This window comes from Periophthalmus magnuspinnatus, chromosome 16 (assembly GCF_009829125.3).
Source record: "Periophthalmus magnuspinnatus isolate fPerMag1 chromosome 16, fPerMag1.2.pri, whole genome shotgun sequence".
Lineage (NCBI taxonomy): Eukaryota > Metazoa > Chordata > Actinopteri > Gobiiformes > Gobiidae > Periophthalmus > Periophthalmus magnuspinnatus.
The window spans coordinates 3,194,029-3,210,900 of record NC_047141.1 but is presented as its reverse complement, the minus strand read 5'-3'; the positions used below and the strand labels follow the sequence as shown (position 1 = coordinate 3,210,900).

Genomic DNA, 16,872 nt, shown 5'->3' with positions numbered 1-16,872 from the left:
TAGTGGGCGCCGACAGCATGCGGCGCTTTGCTGTGATGATGTTTACAACGCGGTCAGTTCCCATTGGACACCACAGTTTTCAGCAGATTTGTTTCTTATTAAGTAGTTTTTAAGATATATATTGTGATTTAAATGTGTAAATTATAACATAATGATCCACAGGGGGCAGTGATGAGAACTATAAAGCTCCATGGAGACACTGTGGAACATTCAAGACAAAGCAACAACACAACTTCAAATATGGCGTCAGAGGCAGGTTATGTGAAAGTGAATGAGCCACAGACGATTTGGAGATGACAAAAAAGACAAGTTTATGTGGAAAGAGAGACAGAAGAACAGAGGGTAGAGGAGAGGGGAGAAAATAGGTGAGTGAAAGGAGAGAGTGGGATAGAGCAGACGAGTGAAATAGAAGAGAGGAAAGTGTCCTAAAGCTATGAGTGTTTATGAGAAGAGAGACGGACAGATAGAGGAGTGCAGGAGAAAGGGAGGGAGAGAAGATGAAGAGGTCCTAACCCTGCAAGTGTTTATCAAAGAATAGAGTGAGACAGAGAGAGAAGAGAGGGGGGTGAGGTAGAGGAAGGGGAGGGACAGGGGCAGAGGAGGAGAAGAGAGGGGAAGGACAGCGGCAGACGAGGAGGTGGGACAGAGGAGGAGAAGAGAGAGGGAGGGACGGGCAGACAAGGAGTAGAGGAGAAGAGGAGGGATAGGTGCAGATGAGGAGAGGGGGAGGGACGGGCAGATGAGGAGGTGGAGAGGGGAAGGGAGGGAGGGACAGGCAGACGAGGAGGAGAGGGGGAGGGAGTGACGAGAAGAGGAGGAAGGACGAGGAGGAGAGAGGGAGGGACAGATGAGGAGGAGAGGGAGAGAGAGATAGTTAGAGCACAACAGACAAAGCCAGTACAGAAGAGGGAAAGGAGAGAGATGAGAGGATTAAAGAGGAGAGGCGGCTCCTCTGTGTGCGGCTCCTCTGTGTGCGGCTCTTCTGTGGCTGTGCTGTGTCTGCTGTTAACAGGTCAGTCACTTTTACTCTGTTCAAATGTTTTAAAGCAGCAAACTTCAGGAAACACATGAATTGGGTCAAATGACAGTATCACACTTCAGGTTAGAAATGGGCACATACTGAAATCATCTGAAGTGTTTTAACCAAGGCCAGATCAGACTCTTTTTGTTCATTTTTATATTGCTTTATTTTCTTCAATTAATTTAATCTGTTCATTTTTAAAGATGCAGTGTGTAACATTTCTGGAGGTGGGTTTCTCCATCGAGATGTTATTGTGCTGCCTGGATTGTTCCATAGTGTGGCATAAATCTGTTTACACTGACAGAAGTAGCTCAGAGTTTTTCTGGCTCTTCTGAGAAATAAAACCACATGTACTTGAATAAATGTAAGACAGATGCTGTTTAATGCCCTACTGTGGAATTTTCTAAGTAAAGCCTGTGACTAGTATCCCTGAAGAGTTAGGCCTATGTTTTACATGAGATGACTCTTCAAGACAAGGGATGGGGAGTTATACAAATGAATGTCCTGTAAATTCTCACATCTGAAGGATATTATGTGAAAGTGAATGAGATTACATTAAAGTGAATGGGATTACATTAAAGTGAATGAGATTACATAAAAGTGAATGAGATTACATAAAAGTGAATGAGATTATGTAAAAGTGAATGAGATTACATAAAAGTGAATGAGATTACATGAAAGTGAATGAGATTATGTAAAAGTGAATGAGATTATGTGAAAGTGAACAAGATTATGTGAAAATGAATGAGATTACATTAAAGTGAATGAGATTATGTAAAAGTGAATGAGATTATGTAAAAGTGAATGAGATTATGTGAAAGTGAATGAGATTATGTGAAAGTGAATGTGATTATGTAAAAGTGAATGAGATTGTGTGAAAGTGAACAAGATTATGTGAAAATGAATGAGATTACATTAAAGTGAATGAGATTACGTTAAAGTGAATGAGATTACGTAAAAGTGAATGAGATTACGTGAAAGTGAATGAGATTATGTGAAAGTGAATGAGATTATGTGAAAGTGAACGAGATTACATTAAAGTGAATGAGATTACATTAAAGTGAATGACATTATGTAAAAGTGAACGAGATTACATTAAAGTGAATGAGATTACATAAAAGTGAATGAGATTATGTAAAAGTGAATGAGATTATGTAAAAGTGAATGAGATTATGTGAAAGTGAATGAGATTATGTGAAAGTGAATGTGATTATGTAAAAGTGAATGAGATTGTGTGAAAGTGAACAAGATTATGTGAAAATGAATGAGATTACATTAAAGTGAATGAGATTACGTTAAAGTGAATGAGATTATGTGAAAATGAATGAGATTACGTGAAGGTGAATGAGATTATGTGAAAGTGAATGAGATTACATTAAAGTGAATGAGATTACATTAAAGTGAATGACATTATGTGAAAGTGAATGAGATTATGTGAAAATGAATGAGATTATGTGAAAGTGAATGAGATTACATTAAAGTGACTCAGATTATGTGAAAATGAATGAGATTACATTAGTGTGAAGTAGATTACATAAAAGTGAATGAGATTACATTAAAATGAATGAGATTATGTTAAAGTGAATGAGATTACATTAAAATCAGATCATTAAGGCAGATCTTTATCCTTCGGCTATACTCCGTTGTGCTCAAATTCATGCATTGTCCCAATCAAATAAATAAATAAAATAAAAATCAGACCCACATATATTTATATTTATGTATATTTTGTGAATCCTGGATATCACTTAAAATTAAAATCAATATTACGAATTACAAAGTTTTCCGCTTGTCAGGATTCCAGTTTTTCCCTGTGTTCTTGTGCTGTCTCCCCCTGTGCTGTCTCTAGCACCACCTTCACCTATGGCACCACCCACTCCTCACCTGCAGCCCATCACCACCTACCACAACCTCTGGATTACAAAGACTCATTTCTCCACACGCTGCCAGATCATCAGTTTATCCTCCCATGACACCATTTTTGGACCCGCTAATCACCTCCGACCTGGCTCCCAACACCCAGCTCCCAGCACCCGGCTTTTGCATTTTTTTTTTTGTAATAAACCCTGTTCTTTTTTTTGAGTTCCACGTTTGCAGTGATATCAGGCTAACGTCAGCATTCCCCGACCCTGACGTGGACTTTAATACATTTAATGAAATCACAGACCAATGACGCAGCTAAAAGAAAAATTAGAATGAACTGGAGGACGGTCTGATCCCTCTCAGAGCATCGTATTCAAACATAACCCATGTTTTATTGGACCATGTTTCAGCTCTTGTAAATTCTACAAAGGAAATATGTGATGCGTTTAATAGGCATTTTATCTCTGCATGTGGAGTTTTGGATCATAATGGTGATCCTTCTCATCTTGATTATGTTGAATCTGAACCTCGAGCAGACAATGACATTTTCTCTTGAAGATCTTTCTCTTACATGGAAGTTTTAAATGCTCTCCGCTCCATAGACCCAAACAAGTACACGGGAGCTGATGAGCCTGATCCAACACATCTGTTACCAGCTTCCCCATATTCAATTTAACCTCTTTTACATATTTTTAATGTATTAATTCAAATGTCAGTTATACCAGAAAGCAGCACATGTTTTGCCTTTATATAAAGATGGGAACTAAAAATGTAAATAATGTCAAACAGAACCCAAGCAGTAGGAGCAGATGGGTTTAAATCACATTTTCTAACTTTAAGTAAAGGAATGCCCAAAGCTCAATTTTGGGCCCGCTACTTTTGACTATATTTATTAATTCCATCGGTTGCCATTTAAGAGAAAGTGTCATACATTTATATGCAGATGATGCTGTTTTGTATACAAGTGCTCTCTCTGCTGATCAATTACATATAAAATAAATACAAAAATGAAATTGTGTCTCCAGTTGGTGGCGCTGCAGGGTTTGAGGCTGTGGTCCCCGGTGACATCATGATCGGTGGCATTTTCCCTCTTCATGAAGACGTCCAGAGAAACACATCCTTCGCCCCCAAAATCCCCCAGTGTGTCAGGTACATGAAGACAGAGTACTGACCCAGTGTATCAGGTACACTGTGTCGCAGTACTGACCCAGTGTATCAGGTACACTGTGTCGCAGTACTGACCCAGTGTATCAGGTACACTGTGTCGCAGTACTGACCCAGTGTATCAGGTACATGGCAACGCAGTACTGACTCAGTATGTCAGGTACATGGTGATGCCATACTGACCCAGTGTGTCAGGTACACGGTGACATAGTACTGACCCAGTGTATCAGGTACACGGCAATGTAGTACTGACCCGGCGTGTCAGGAACATGGCGACGTAGCACTGAGGGCGGGGTAGGAGTCTCAAGAGGTAGTAGTAGTGGTGGTGGTAGTGTTAGTAGTAATAGTAGTGTTTGTAGTAGTAGTAGTAGTAGTAGTAGTAGTAGTAGTAGTAGTAGTAGTAGTAGTAGTAGTAGTAGTAGTAGTAGTAGTAGTAGTAGTAGTAGTAGTAGTAGTAGTAGTAGTAGTAAATTGTGGTGGTAGTAATAATAGTAGTAGGCTAGTAGTAATAGTAGTTGCAGTAGCTGTGGTAGTAGCCTAAACTAAAGATGCACTATGCAATTTTTCTGCTGACGTGTACAGTACTGCTTGTCTCCATAGAGGTGTTATTCCTTTGCCTGTAATGTTCCACAGTGTGGCATTAAAGTCATCTTACCTGCATGTATTCAAACACAGAAAACACCTTGACAAACATGCATTCTTCTCTCCAAAGATCTCACCTGTAACTTGGCCTGGTGATGCCACGTGCTTGTCTCTATGACAACATTCTCTAGTCCAAGTGTGTCCAAACTATGGCCTGGGGGCCAAATGCAGCCCTCAGATCAGTTTTTATTGGCCTTCATTTGAACTGGCCCAATTGATCATAATCAGTACTTTTTATGGAAAATATCAGTAATCCTATTAATATAACCTAAATAACATCACATTACATTGTCATACAGACCTAATATTAATATTTCAAGCCTTATTTAAAGTATGAAGTTAAAACTATGTTAAATACACCCATCTGAATTATCATCTGGATTGACCACTGGTCTGTGACCCTCCGTGTCGAATATTTTTCAAGATATGGCCCTCGGTGAAAAGAGTTTGGGCACCCCTGCTCTAGTCCAATCATATTTAATATAGATGACATCACCACATATTCATGAGTGGGTCTTTTACCCCGTCCACACGACACCACAGCAGTCTGAAAACCTCCGGTCTTTAGATTAAATGAGGCAGCTCTTCCTCTTTCCTTTCCTGTTTAACACTAAACACTAAACAACATGAGGACACATTTTGTTCCCATTCACAGCTCTATAAATAGCTGTTTGGTGTAGGCGTGGAGATGGAGGTGGAGGTGTGCAGCTGTGGGTTACAGCTCCAAGGCAGGAATTTCAGTCAAGATACAAGTCTAAAAATACCTGAGAAGCCACTTGATCCCTGACAAAAACTCTGAATATTTGTAAATGACCTCAGGGGCAGTTTCTGTTTCCTAAGAAACAACAGTGTAAAAATGTATTAGAATTAAAATAAGCATTCATGTTTCTGGTTTCATGTTTCAGAATTCTGGACCGTGGTGTGGTCCGGGCGTTAGCGATGGTGGACGCGGTGCAGAGGGCTAACGCCGCTCCTCTTTTGGCTAACGCCAACCTGACTCTGGGTCTGTGGATCCGGGACTCCTGCTCTGACGTCAGCACAGCCCTTAGGGCCACAGAGGACTTCATCCGAGAGGAGAGACACTGTGGAAATACTACTACAGCAGATACTACTACTACAGATACTAATACTGGAAATACTACTATTGCAGATACTACAGCCACGGGTATGACTCTGACACTACTCCTACACGCCAAGATCCATATACTTAATGTTTTATTTAATACTACTACTACTACTACTACTACTACTATACTAACAATAATAATAATACTATATGTATTATATGTATATTATTTATGTGTGTGTGTGTGTGTGTGTGTGTGTGTGTATGTATGTATATATATATATATATATATATATATATATATATATCACCCTCTGTGGGTGGTCTCTCATCCCCACTTTTTTCCACGCTCAGGGAGGCCTGGGAGCTTGAGGGTTCTGTGCAGTATCTTTGCTGTTCCTGTTCTGCACTTTTCTGGACTGAGATGTCTGATGTTTTTCCTGGGATCTGCTGTAGCCACTCCTCCAGTTTGGGGGTCACTGCCCCGAGTGCTCCGATGACCACGGGCACCACTGATACCTTCACTTTCCAGGCCTTCTCTAGCTCTTCTTTGAGCCCCTGGTATTTCTCTAGCTTCTCATGTTCCTTTTTCCTGATATTCCCATCACTTGGTACTACCACGTCCACCACAACGGCTTTGCTCTGTTGTTTATCCAACACCACAATGTCCGGTTGGTCCATCACCATTCTGTCAGTATGTATCTGGAAGTCCCACAGGATCTTGGCTCGATCCTTCTCCACTACTTTGGAGGTGTTTTCCCACCTTGATCTCAGGTTTTCCAGTCCGTACTGTGCACCGATGCCTCTGTACCTTGTCCTTGATTTTAGATGTTTCATCCTGGACTGTGGCTCTCAGACTCACTAGTCCTCGGCCTCCTTCCTTACAGCTCACGTGCAGTCTCAGCTTTCTGGATTGGGAATGGAACCCGCCATGCATGGTCAGGAGCTTTCAGGTCTTAACGTCTGTGGTCTCCTTTGGCTTATGGTTCCTGCTGGGTATCTGATTACTGGCACGGAGTAGCTGTTTATTGCCTTGTTCTTGTCATTGAGCTGACTCCTTAAGACTTGCTTTACTCGTCTGAGGTATTTGGCCGTGCCTGCTTTCCTTGTTTCCTCTTCAAGGTGTTGCCATTTGCTTGTGGGAAACCAAGGTACTTGTAACTGTCCTCAATATCTGCTATTGTTCCTTCTGGGAATGAGACCCCTTCTGTGTGGACTACCTTCCCTCTCTTTGTCACATCCAGCTACACATCTCAAGCCTGAATGAAATTCCAGTGTCTTTGCTGTAGAGCCTGGTGGTGTGGATCAGTGAGTCGCTGTTATGTGATGCCTTTCCAGTACTGCTCAGTTTCCAGCCTTGGTGGGTCTGCTCTGGTGTTATTACCCTGCCATTGAGCGCACACTCTCACAGTTGTGTTGCAAACAAACAGTTTATTCATCTGGCATCATTATCTCGTGTGTACCTCTTTAGGTGGCTGGCCAAGGCTTGGCAGTTTCCAGTGCTTCAGGTAGGGCATCTGGCTGTACCTCTTGGGTGCTTGTTTTTTCATTGCACCTCTCTTGTCCTCAGACAGTTGGCTCACTTCTCTCCATGCTGCCTTTGTTTTAGCCTCTAACCATTGTTTCCATGGTGGGTATTGTTTCTCATGGCTCCCATGGTTGCTCTTTTAGCTAAGCATCTCTAGGATCACTGCTGTTGAAGTGTATATCAGCTCATTGCTTTCTATGATGGTTGAGGTAGGGATCGCGCTCAATGCTGCATTCGCATCTTGGAAGATGGAGACTTTCAGATGGTACTTCACTTAGCCTCTGTAACTGGCGTTGGGTTTGCCTTGTGTTTATTCAGGCCCTCATCTTATCTTTCAGGTCAGTGGCTGCCTTGCTCAGCGTGATACTTATTCGGGCTTCATGCCCAATCTCCGGTTCAGGAGTTGATGTCAACTCCCCTCTGACCTGGCGTCCTGGCTCCTCCTTGCCGTAGCATTTATGTTGTACCTCGTCAATATCAAGTTGTGATAGCAGTTGCCATTTACAGATGTTGGAACCCTGAGCTACTAGTTGCTTAGCCGTAAGCTTGGAGTGTGGATTTTCGAAGTGACCATTTTCCTGTTCATGTAACCCCTTTGACTCGGGTCACTGGAGTAGGATTCCAAATGAGTCTTGTTCTCGTATCTCGCCCATTTCTCATCAAGGGGCTCTGGTTCCCCAAGTCTTGTAAGTTTGCACTCATCATTGTATGAGGTAGGCAGCAGTATGAAGGCTCTTGCCTAAGGACACTGGCTGTTGGTGATTGCTCATTGCTCAAGAAGATGTCTGTGTAATCCCTCAGTCGTCCAGGTCTGATCCATAGTAAAAGTTGAAGTTAAATCTGTCAACTGGACAAAAAGATGTACTTAAGTTCTGGTCAGATTGCTGGTGGACACCGCATTATATCTATCTGAAGGGAGGAGCTAACTACACTGAAACTTTAAACAGCTATTGTTTACAGTTTCTATATGTAGGCTAGGTCTATTAAGCTGCAGTACATGTGAACTGAGCCTGAGATGTACTTAGCATAACCATTCAGTCTAAACAAGCCCACTGGCTAGCTCTTTTGTTTTCTTTGTTTCCTTTGTTTCCTTTGCATCTGAGGATGAAAAAAAAAAACACTAAACACTCCTTTGAAGATACTGAGGTACAGATATCAGCCAGAGAAAAGAAATGGTTTAAGAGGGGCGTTAGAAGCTATTTTTGTTAGGAAAGACAATCCTTCCTGAAACGGAAAATGACTCAGACATCCTCTATTACCCATCTATAACTCCATCCCCAGACCCAAAGTAAACAAAGAAAACAAAGAGAACAGAGAGCTAGCCAGTAGGTACATTTAAGCTGAATGATTAAGCTAAGTATGTCTCAGTTCACACTTACTGTAGCTCAATAGAACCAGCCTACACACAGAAAATAAGAAAATAGCTGTTGTCAGTTTCAGTGTAGTTAGCTCCTCCCTTCAGACAGATATAAGGAAGTGTCCAGCAGTAATCTGACCAGAACTGAAGAAGCTGCTTGAATGAGCAGCCAAATGTCTTCACTCCTATAATGATTTTTTTTACAATGCTCATTGTTGAGCTAACCAGTGATATATATATATATATATATATATATTTATATATATATATTTATATATGTGTGTGTGTACTCTGTACCCTGTGTACCTTGTGTACTCTGCGTACTCTTGTGTACTCTGTGTACTTTGTGTACATGTTCACACAGGGAGGAGGCGACCCGTCATGGCACTGGTCGGAGCTGGTCAGTCTGAAATTTCCATCGCTGTTGCTCGTCAGCTCACGCTCCAGATGATCCCTCAGGTACAAGACCACATCATGGAATTGGATTGTGTTTACATGTTTTGCCTGTGTTCTGCCTTTGTTCTGTGTGTTCTGCCCATGAAATATGAAGTGCCATCATTTTACTCTTCTTTCTCAGATCAGCTACTCTTCCACGGCATCTATTTTGAGTGACAAGTCTCGTTTTCCTGCCTTTCTGCGCACCATCCCGAATGACGAGCACCAGACGGGGGCGATGGTGAGCCTCATCTCATCTTTTCAGTGGAGCTGGGTGGGGATGGTCACTACAGACGGTGACTATGGACTCTCAGCTCTCAATAACTTCCTCTGGCAAACGGCTGACCGCCAGATATGTGTTGCGTTTAAATCTGTCCTCCCAGAATCTGTCACCAACCAGAACATCCACGCAGCAATTCGCCAAACAGCCTTAACCATCTACAACAATCCCAAAGTCAAAGTGATCGTTTCGTTCGCAAAGCCGACCATCATGGAGTCTCTCTTCAAGGAGTTGAAGAGGCAGACGCTCGCAGCCGGCGACAGCCTGGACGCCATGAGACGAGTTTGGATTGCCAGTGACAGCTGGTCCTCGATGGACCTTAAAAACGTGGAGGAGCTTGGACACGTGGTGGGCTTTCACTTCAAAAGAGGAAACATTGAGCAGTTTGTCAACTTCCTGTCCAGACTAGAAGCATCTGAGGAGGGGGAAGGCCCAGAGAACAGTCCGGAGCTGAAGAGGTTTTACAGGACGTTAAATGCAGAAAAAGGTAAAGAAATGTGAGTTCAAAGTTCACATAGTCTGGTCGCCTCCACAGTGGCGTCTGGTGAAACGCCACTGTGAAGGGGCGGGGCTTGTCAGCACAATAGAGAGTCAGGTATGCTGGGTATGTGCAGGTGAGGGGCGGAGTCTGAGAGTGAGGTATGCTGGGTGTGTGCAGGAGAGGGGCGGAGTCTGAGGCCGGAGCTTTACGCAGACGCTGTGTTCAGTGTGCAGATGGCTGTGCTCGCCATTGCTTATGCTGCTGTGGAAATGTGTCGCCATAACGACTGCAAAACCCCGGAAGCCATCCAACCGTGGCAGGTAAAACACATATAGCACTCTCCCCACAACGAGCGGGTCCCGGGTTTAAACTCCAGGCTGCTTGGGAGTCTCTGTGTGGAGTTTGCATGTTCTCCCTGTGTCTGTGTGGAGTTTGCATGTTCTCCCTGTGTCTGTGTGGAGTTTGCATGTTCTCCCTGTGTCTGTGTGGAGTTTGCATGTTCTCCCTGTGTCTGTGTGGAGTTTGCATGTTCTCCCTGTGTCTGTGTGGAGTTTGCATGTTCTGCCTGTGTGGAATTTGCATGTTCTGCCTGTGTCTGTGTGGAGTTTGCGTGTTCTCTCTGTGTCTGTATGGGTTTGCGTGTTCTCCTTGTGTCTATGCGGATTTTGCGTGTTCTGTCTGTGTGGAGTTTGTATGTTCTGCCTCTGTCTGTGCAGAGTTTGCGTGTTTTCTCTGTGTCTGTGTGGAGTTTGCATGTTCTCTCTATGTGGAAACTGAAATTTAGAATAATTATTAGAACAAGAACATCGGCAAATGAAAGATCTTTTTAACCGACTGGACAAAGAATTATATATTATAACTGTAAGAATAGATCTATATATAGATAAGTATATGTCAGATCGTTTTAGTTTTTGTTCATATTGTGGAATATGAAATGATTCTTAAGTGGACATTTTGTGTGCAGCTGCTTGAGGCTTTGTGGATGGAGGAGTTTGAGACGGAGGGGGCGCGGTACAGATTTGACCAGAGAGGAGACATTAATCTGGGCTACGATGTGAGTGTGTGGAAGGTCCAGGCTGGAGGTACTGTCCAGGAGACAGTGGCCGAGTATCAACCCCAAAATCACAGCTTCTCGTTCACCAGAGGGGATGCCATGAACCCTCTCACGGCTCTCAAGGTAAAGGGTTAAACTACGGCTCCAGTCAAATGAAGCTCATTGAGGCTAGCAGTTATAGGGGCCAATTTAGACCCCGGAATTCCAACCTCAAGTATCATAGCAAGCAATGAGCCTATTAGGAGCAAGACTGTTTAAGGTAACGCCTCTTCCCACCCGCACCTCTGGTTTAGTAGGGAGCGGGCGCTTAGCAGTGCTGTCAATCAAACCTGCTGCTAACGCTAGAGGGAGCGACCTTGTGGAAAGAAGGCGGCTGATTTGTCTGTTATTAATGTTCATATCTTGATTTATAGACACAATAGTGAAATAAAATCCCCAGGATCATGTAGAGCGAGTTAATACGAACATTTAAGACCAAAATAATGAGTCTGACAGCGGTCGATGGAGCTGGACAAGCACTCATGATCACTTCCTGTTTTGAACACGGCGGCTAGCAGCTTAGCTATGTCCATTTATATATACTGTCTATGGTTGTAATCCAGTCTAGTTTTCAGGCCCTGTAAGTATTCTATATTGAAAATGAAAGTGACCTGGACGATGCCACATTTTCATTGGTGGCTTCACATGGCGCTAATGCTTCGTCTGTTTGGTGTCTCCTCAGAACATCGTCTCTAGATGTTCCAGCAGCTGTGCTCCAGGGCAGTTTAAGAAGTCAGCTGAAGGACAGCACACCTGCTGCTACGAGTGCATCAACTGCACCGAGAACTACTACTCAAACAGCACGGGTCAGACTAAAGCTGCACTCTGTCACTTTTCTCTTAGAACATGCTCTATTTGAGAAAGTAGCCCTCCATCATAAACGGCTCACATTCCTCTCTTCTCTGATCTGAGCTAATGTTTCCCCCTTACAAACAGACCTGAAGTTGTGTTTTGTTTCATTCACACATGTTTAACACACAAACCCTGCAGATTTAGGAATTCTTCTCTCAAACTGAAAACACTCTGTTCCACCCTGTGATAATAATAATAATAATGGCTTACACTTGTAATGCGCTTTTCAAAGCCTCTCAAAGCGCTACACTATAGTCATTATTCATTATTCATTCATTCATTTCCACACTTGGTGATGGTAAACTACTATTGTAGCCACAGCTGCCCTGGGGCAGACTGACGGAGGCTGCCAATCTGCGCCATCGGCCCCACCGACCACCACCTATCATTCACCACTTTCATACTAGGCAATGTGGGTGAAGTGTCTTGCCTAAGGACACAAGGACAGAACTTGGTCCGAGCGGGACTCGATCCTCTGACCTTCGGGTCTAACCACTGAGCCACTGTCATGTGGTAATACAAGAAATGCTCCACAGTGGTTTTAAACTCCATACACTTTCACTACAATCATTTGGATAATAATTTCAGCCCTGGAATTGCCAATCTCTACTGAACTAAAGGTAAAAGGAAGGAACTGTTAACTTGAAAACTACCACTTCATGGCATCGCAAGGTGGAACAGAGCATTTTGAGCTGATGTAAACCAACGGTTTTGTGTAATATGGGAGCTTTAATGTCCTCGCTCCAGAAACCTGACCAGAACTGAGGAAGCTACAGGTTATTTAATTTCATGATGCCTCCCTCAGGGAATTTAGGACCTTAACTTAATTAAATTAGTTTTTCTGAGATATTCTCATGGTGGTTGTTGCTGTTTTCAGAAGGGGACGTCATCTTAAGCAAATGTCTGTAGTTAATTTGCAGGACTTGGATGTGGTCCTGGGGCGGGCTCATAATGATTCATACAGAAATAATGTCTTTGTTTCTGATCACATCTGTGCTTCTCTTGTTTCAGACATGGACCAGTGTTTCAGCTGTAACACTGACCGCGAGTGGGCACCGGAGGGCAGTGTGGCCTGTATCCCCAAAGAGATGCTCTTCTTCTGCTGGAACAACGGCTTCGCGATCGTCCTGGTGGCGTTTTCCGCTCTGGGAATTGTACTCGCACTCCTCATATCTGCTCTGTTCTATCACCAACGACACACTCCGGTCGTACGCGCCTCCGGGGGACCCTTGAGCCAAGTCATCCTGTACTCCCTCATCGTTAGCTTCGTTAGCGCAATGCTGTTTGTCGGCCAACCCAACAGTGCGCAGTGCAAAGCTAGACAAGTTCTTTATGGGATTAGCTTCACAGTTTGCGTGTCTTGTGTCCTTGTAAAAACACTTCAGATCTTGCTAGCGTTCCAGTTCAACCCAGCACAACAAGATGTGCTGCGCAAACTCTTCCAGCCATACGTTATTGTTAGTGTTTGCTCCGCTCTGCAGGTTGTTACATGCATCTGCTGGCTTGTTCGAAAAAGCCCGTTTAGTTACATCATCAATCAAAACACCACGCTGCTCCAAGACTGTCACGAAGGCTCGTACATTGCGTTTGGCGTCATGCTAGGCTACATCGCTCTGCTAGCTTTCATTTGCTTTGTCTGCGCATTCAAATGTCGCAAACTCCCTCAGCAGTACAACGAGGCGAGGTTCATCACATTTAGCATGCTGCTTTATCTCATGTCCTGGTTACTTTTTATCCCCATTTACGTCACCACGTCTGGCGTCTACCTTCCCGCCGTTGAGATGGTCGTCATCTTAATCTCCAATTATGGAATCCTGAGCTGTCACTTCTTCCCCAAATGTTACGTAATTCTTTTGAAAAAGGACAAAAATACCCAGAGCGCATTCAAGAAGTCTCTTTACGAGTACTCGAGTAAAAGTACAGCATCTTTTGAGACTTCAGAGAGTTCAGAAAATGCCGTTGGATTGGACTGGTCCACTGTAGAAATCAAAAGTGTTGAAGTGTCAGTTTTGAATCAGGATTTGAAACAGAGGCAGAGCCTGAGGCGGAGCTTCAGTGTGTGATTTAAGCTTTTTACTCCAGAGTCTTTTTACTGTGTTAAAATGAATATCTTGTATATTTTGGGGGAATAATGACGACTGTAATCAGACAGTGATTCTGCCTCAGAAATGTGTCAAACTGCTGTAAATGTGAAGAAAAATCACTTTATTCTGAAGATTACACAAACTGTTTTTCTCTGTTTTTGCATTATGTATGTATTTGTTGGTTCATTTAAAGGTGCTGTACCTGGTTTTGTTTCTGAAACAGAACTAGTTCATTTTAAACAGTTACTCTTCACTTACCTTACGCATACTGAACATCCTAATTATTCACCACGATGAGTTTATAAGCATGGAGTTTTGCCATTATGGTAAAGCTAATGACAACTAGCATGCTAACAGTCCACTTCCTGATTATCAGCCAAAAACTCTTTATAAGCTGGGGCCAGACTTATTTGACTCAAATACATGAAACATACATACAGCGCATTAGCCTTTTGTTTTTGTTTATTGTGAAAACAACAGTGGACGCTCTAGTGCTCCCCTCTGGTCAAAATATCTCACTGTTATAATGTGTGTGAAGGACCTGTATGTGAAGGACCTGTGTATGAAGGATCTGTGTGTGAGGGGCCTGTGTGTGTGTAGGACCTATGTGTAAGGGACCTGTGTGTGTGTAAGACCTGTGTGTGAGGAACTTGTGTGTGAAGGACCTGTGTATGAAGGATCTGTGTGTGTGGGGCCTGTGTGTGTGTAAGACCTGTGTCTGAGGGACTTGTGTGTGAAGGACCTGTGTGAGGGACCTGTGTGTGAAGGATCTGTGTGTGTGGGGCCTGTGTGTGTGAAGGACCTGTGTGTGAGGGACCTGAGTGTGTGTAAGACCTGTGTGTGAGGGACCTGTGTGCAAGGGACCTGAGTGTGTGTAGGACCTGTGTGTGAGGGACCTGAGTGTGTGTAGGACCTGTGTGTGAGGGACCTGAGTGTGTGTAAGACCTGTGTGTGAGGGACCTGTGTGTGTGTAGGACCTGTGTGTGAGGGACCTGTGTGTGAGGGACCTGTGTGAGAGGGACCTGTGTGTGTGAGGGACCTGTGTGTGAGGGACCTGAGTGTGTGTAGGACCTGTGTGTGAGGGACCTGAGTGTGTGTAAGACCTGTGTGTGAGGGACCTGTGTGTGAGGGACCTGAGTGTGTGTAAGACCTGTGTGTGAGGGACCTGAGTGTGTGTAGGACCTGTGTGTGAGGGACCTGAGTGTGTGTAGGACCTGTGTGTGAGGGACCTGAGTGTGTGTAGGACCTGTGTGTGAGGGACCTGTGTGTGTGTAAGACCTGTGTGTAAAGGACCTGTGAAAGGACCTGTGTGTGAGGGACCTGTGTGTGTGTAGGACCTGTGTGTGAGGGACCTGTGTGTGAGGGACCTGTGTGTGTGAGGGACCTGTGTGTGAGGGACCTGAGTGTGTGTAGGACCTGTGTGTGAGGGACCTGAGTGTGTGTAAGACCTGTGTGTGAGGGACCTGTGTGTGAGGGACCTGAGTGTGTGTAGGACCTGTGTGTGAGGGACCTGAGTGTGTGTAGGACCTGTGTGTGAGGGACCTGAGTGTGTGTAGGACCTGTGTGTGAGGGACCTGAGTGTGTGGGACCTGTGTGTGAGGGACCTGTGTGTGTGTAAGACCTGTGTGTAAAGGACCTGTGAAAGGACCTGTGTGTGCGTGTGTGTGTGCAGGACCTGTGTGTGAAGGACCTGACCTGTGTGTGAGGGACCTGAGTGTGTGTAGGACTTGTGTGTGAATGACCTGTGTGTGTAAGACCTGTGTGTGAGGGACCTGTGTGTGTGTAAGACCTGTGTGTAAAGGACCTGTGAAAGGACCTGTGTGTGCGTGTGTGTGTGCAGGACCTGTGTGTGAAGGACCTGACCTGTGTGTGAGGGACCTGAGTGTGTGTAGGACTTGTGTGTGAATGACCTGTGTGTGTAAGACCTGTGTGTGAGGGACCTGTGTGTAAAGGACCTGTGTGTGTGTGTGTGTGGGGGGAAGGACCTGCTTGAGCCGAGTCTGTGACACAAGGCTTTTCTGTGAATTATGTGCAATATATTTTACTACTATAAATAATAAACCTTGATTGATTTTGGCTCGTTTGATGCTCGATAGAAAGTCCCTGTTTAGTCCTGGTTTACACCTGGTTCAATCCTGGTTCAGTCCTGGTTTAGACCTGGTTGAGTCCTGGTTTAGACCTGCTTTTGTCCTGCTTTAATCCTGGTTTAGTCCTGGTTCAGTCCTGTATTCTTTGGTCTAATAGCAGCTGATTAAACGATGATGATGACGAGTTTAAAGTCGAGTTTAAACGAGAAAACAAAAGACTTTATGATTGAGTTTAATTGAAATGACTCAGGCTCATTCCTGTGTCACACTTCATCAGGTTTGGCCGGGTTTAAAACTATTTTAATTAAAGGGGCGGTTTGATAACACATAAACATGAACTCTGTGTCCTAGAGCTGAAGTAAACACGCTCAAATCAAATATAACTTTTAACTGAGAACTATTGTAAATCAAATCAGGCTCTCAGTCGTCTCTCACTCCCCTCTCACTCTCCTCTCATTCTTCTCTCACATCTCTCTCCCCTTTCTCTCTCTTCTCTCACTCCACTCTCTCGTCTCACTCCTCTGGCTACGTTCCTCAGTCCTTTAAGTATGCTATCCTGATGAACTAGCCAACTACAGACCTAGAGGTACCAGTTTGTTAGTATAAACCAGTGCACCTCTCCCTGTTCTAAAGTAGCCTGTGGTGTTCCACAAGGATCTGTGCTTGGTCCAATCCTATTTACTCTGTATATGTTGCCATTGGGTAACATGATCAGAAAACATGGCATTCATTTTCACTGCTATGCTGATGACACTCAGCTGTACTTATCAATGAAACCAAATCAGACTGATCAAATAGATAAACTCAGTGCCTGTGTGAAGGACATTAAAACCTGGATGACCTTGAATTACCTGCTCTTAAATCCTGAAAAAACAGAGGTCATTGTCGTTGGTCCCAAAGGTCAAAGAGATTCTCTGTC

General features: G+C 43.9%; 2 protein-coding genes across 2 annotated transcripts in view; one reads left to right on the top strand and one right to left on the bottom strand.

Annotated features, from left to right (window-relative positions):
• Positions 1 to 16,872, bottom strand: part of stx12l (syntaxin 12, like) — a 133,086-nt gene that overhangs the window by 34,115 nt on the left and 82,099 nt on the right. The gene's annotated exons all lie outside the window — the stretch shown is intronic.
• On the top strand, positions 906 to 15,942 carry gprc6a (G protein-coupled receptor, class C, group 6, member A). Its single transcript, XM_055227933.1, has 9 exons — positions 906 to 1,012; positions 3,910 to 4,033; positions 5,596 to 5,855; positions 9,006 to 9,100; positions 9,219 to 9,843; positions 10,015 to 10,157; positions 10,802 to 11,014; positions 11,613 to 11,736; positions 12,794 to 15,942. The coding sequence occupies exons 1-9, from the start codon at positions 922 to 924 to the stop codon at positions 13,843 to 13,845; spliced, it is 2,727 nt and encodes a 908-aa protein (XP_055083908.1). The 5' UTR covers positions 906 to 921; the 3' UTR covers positions 13,846 to 15,942.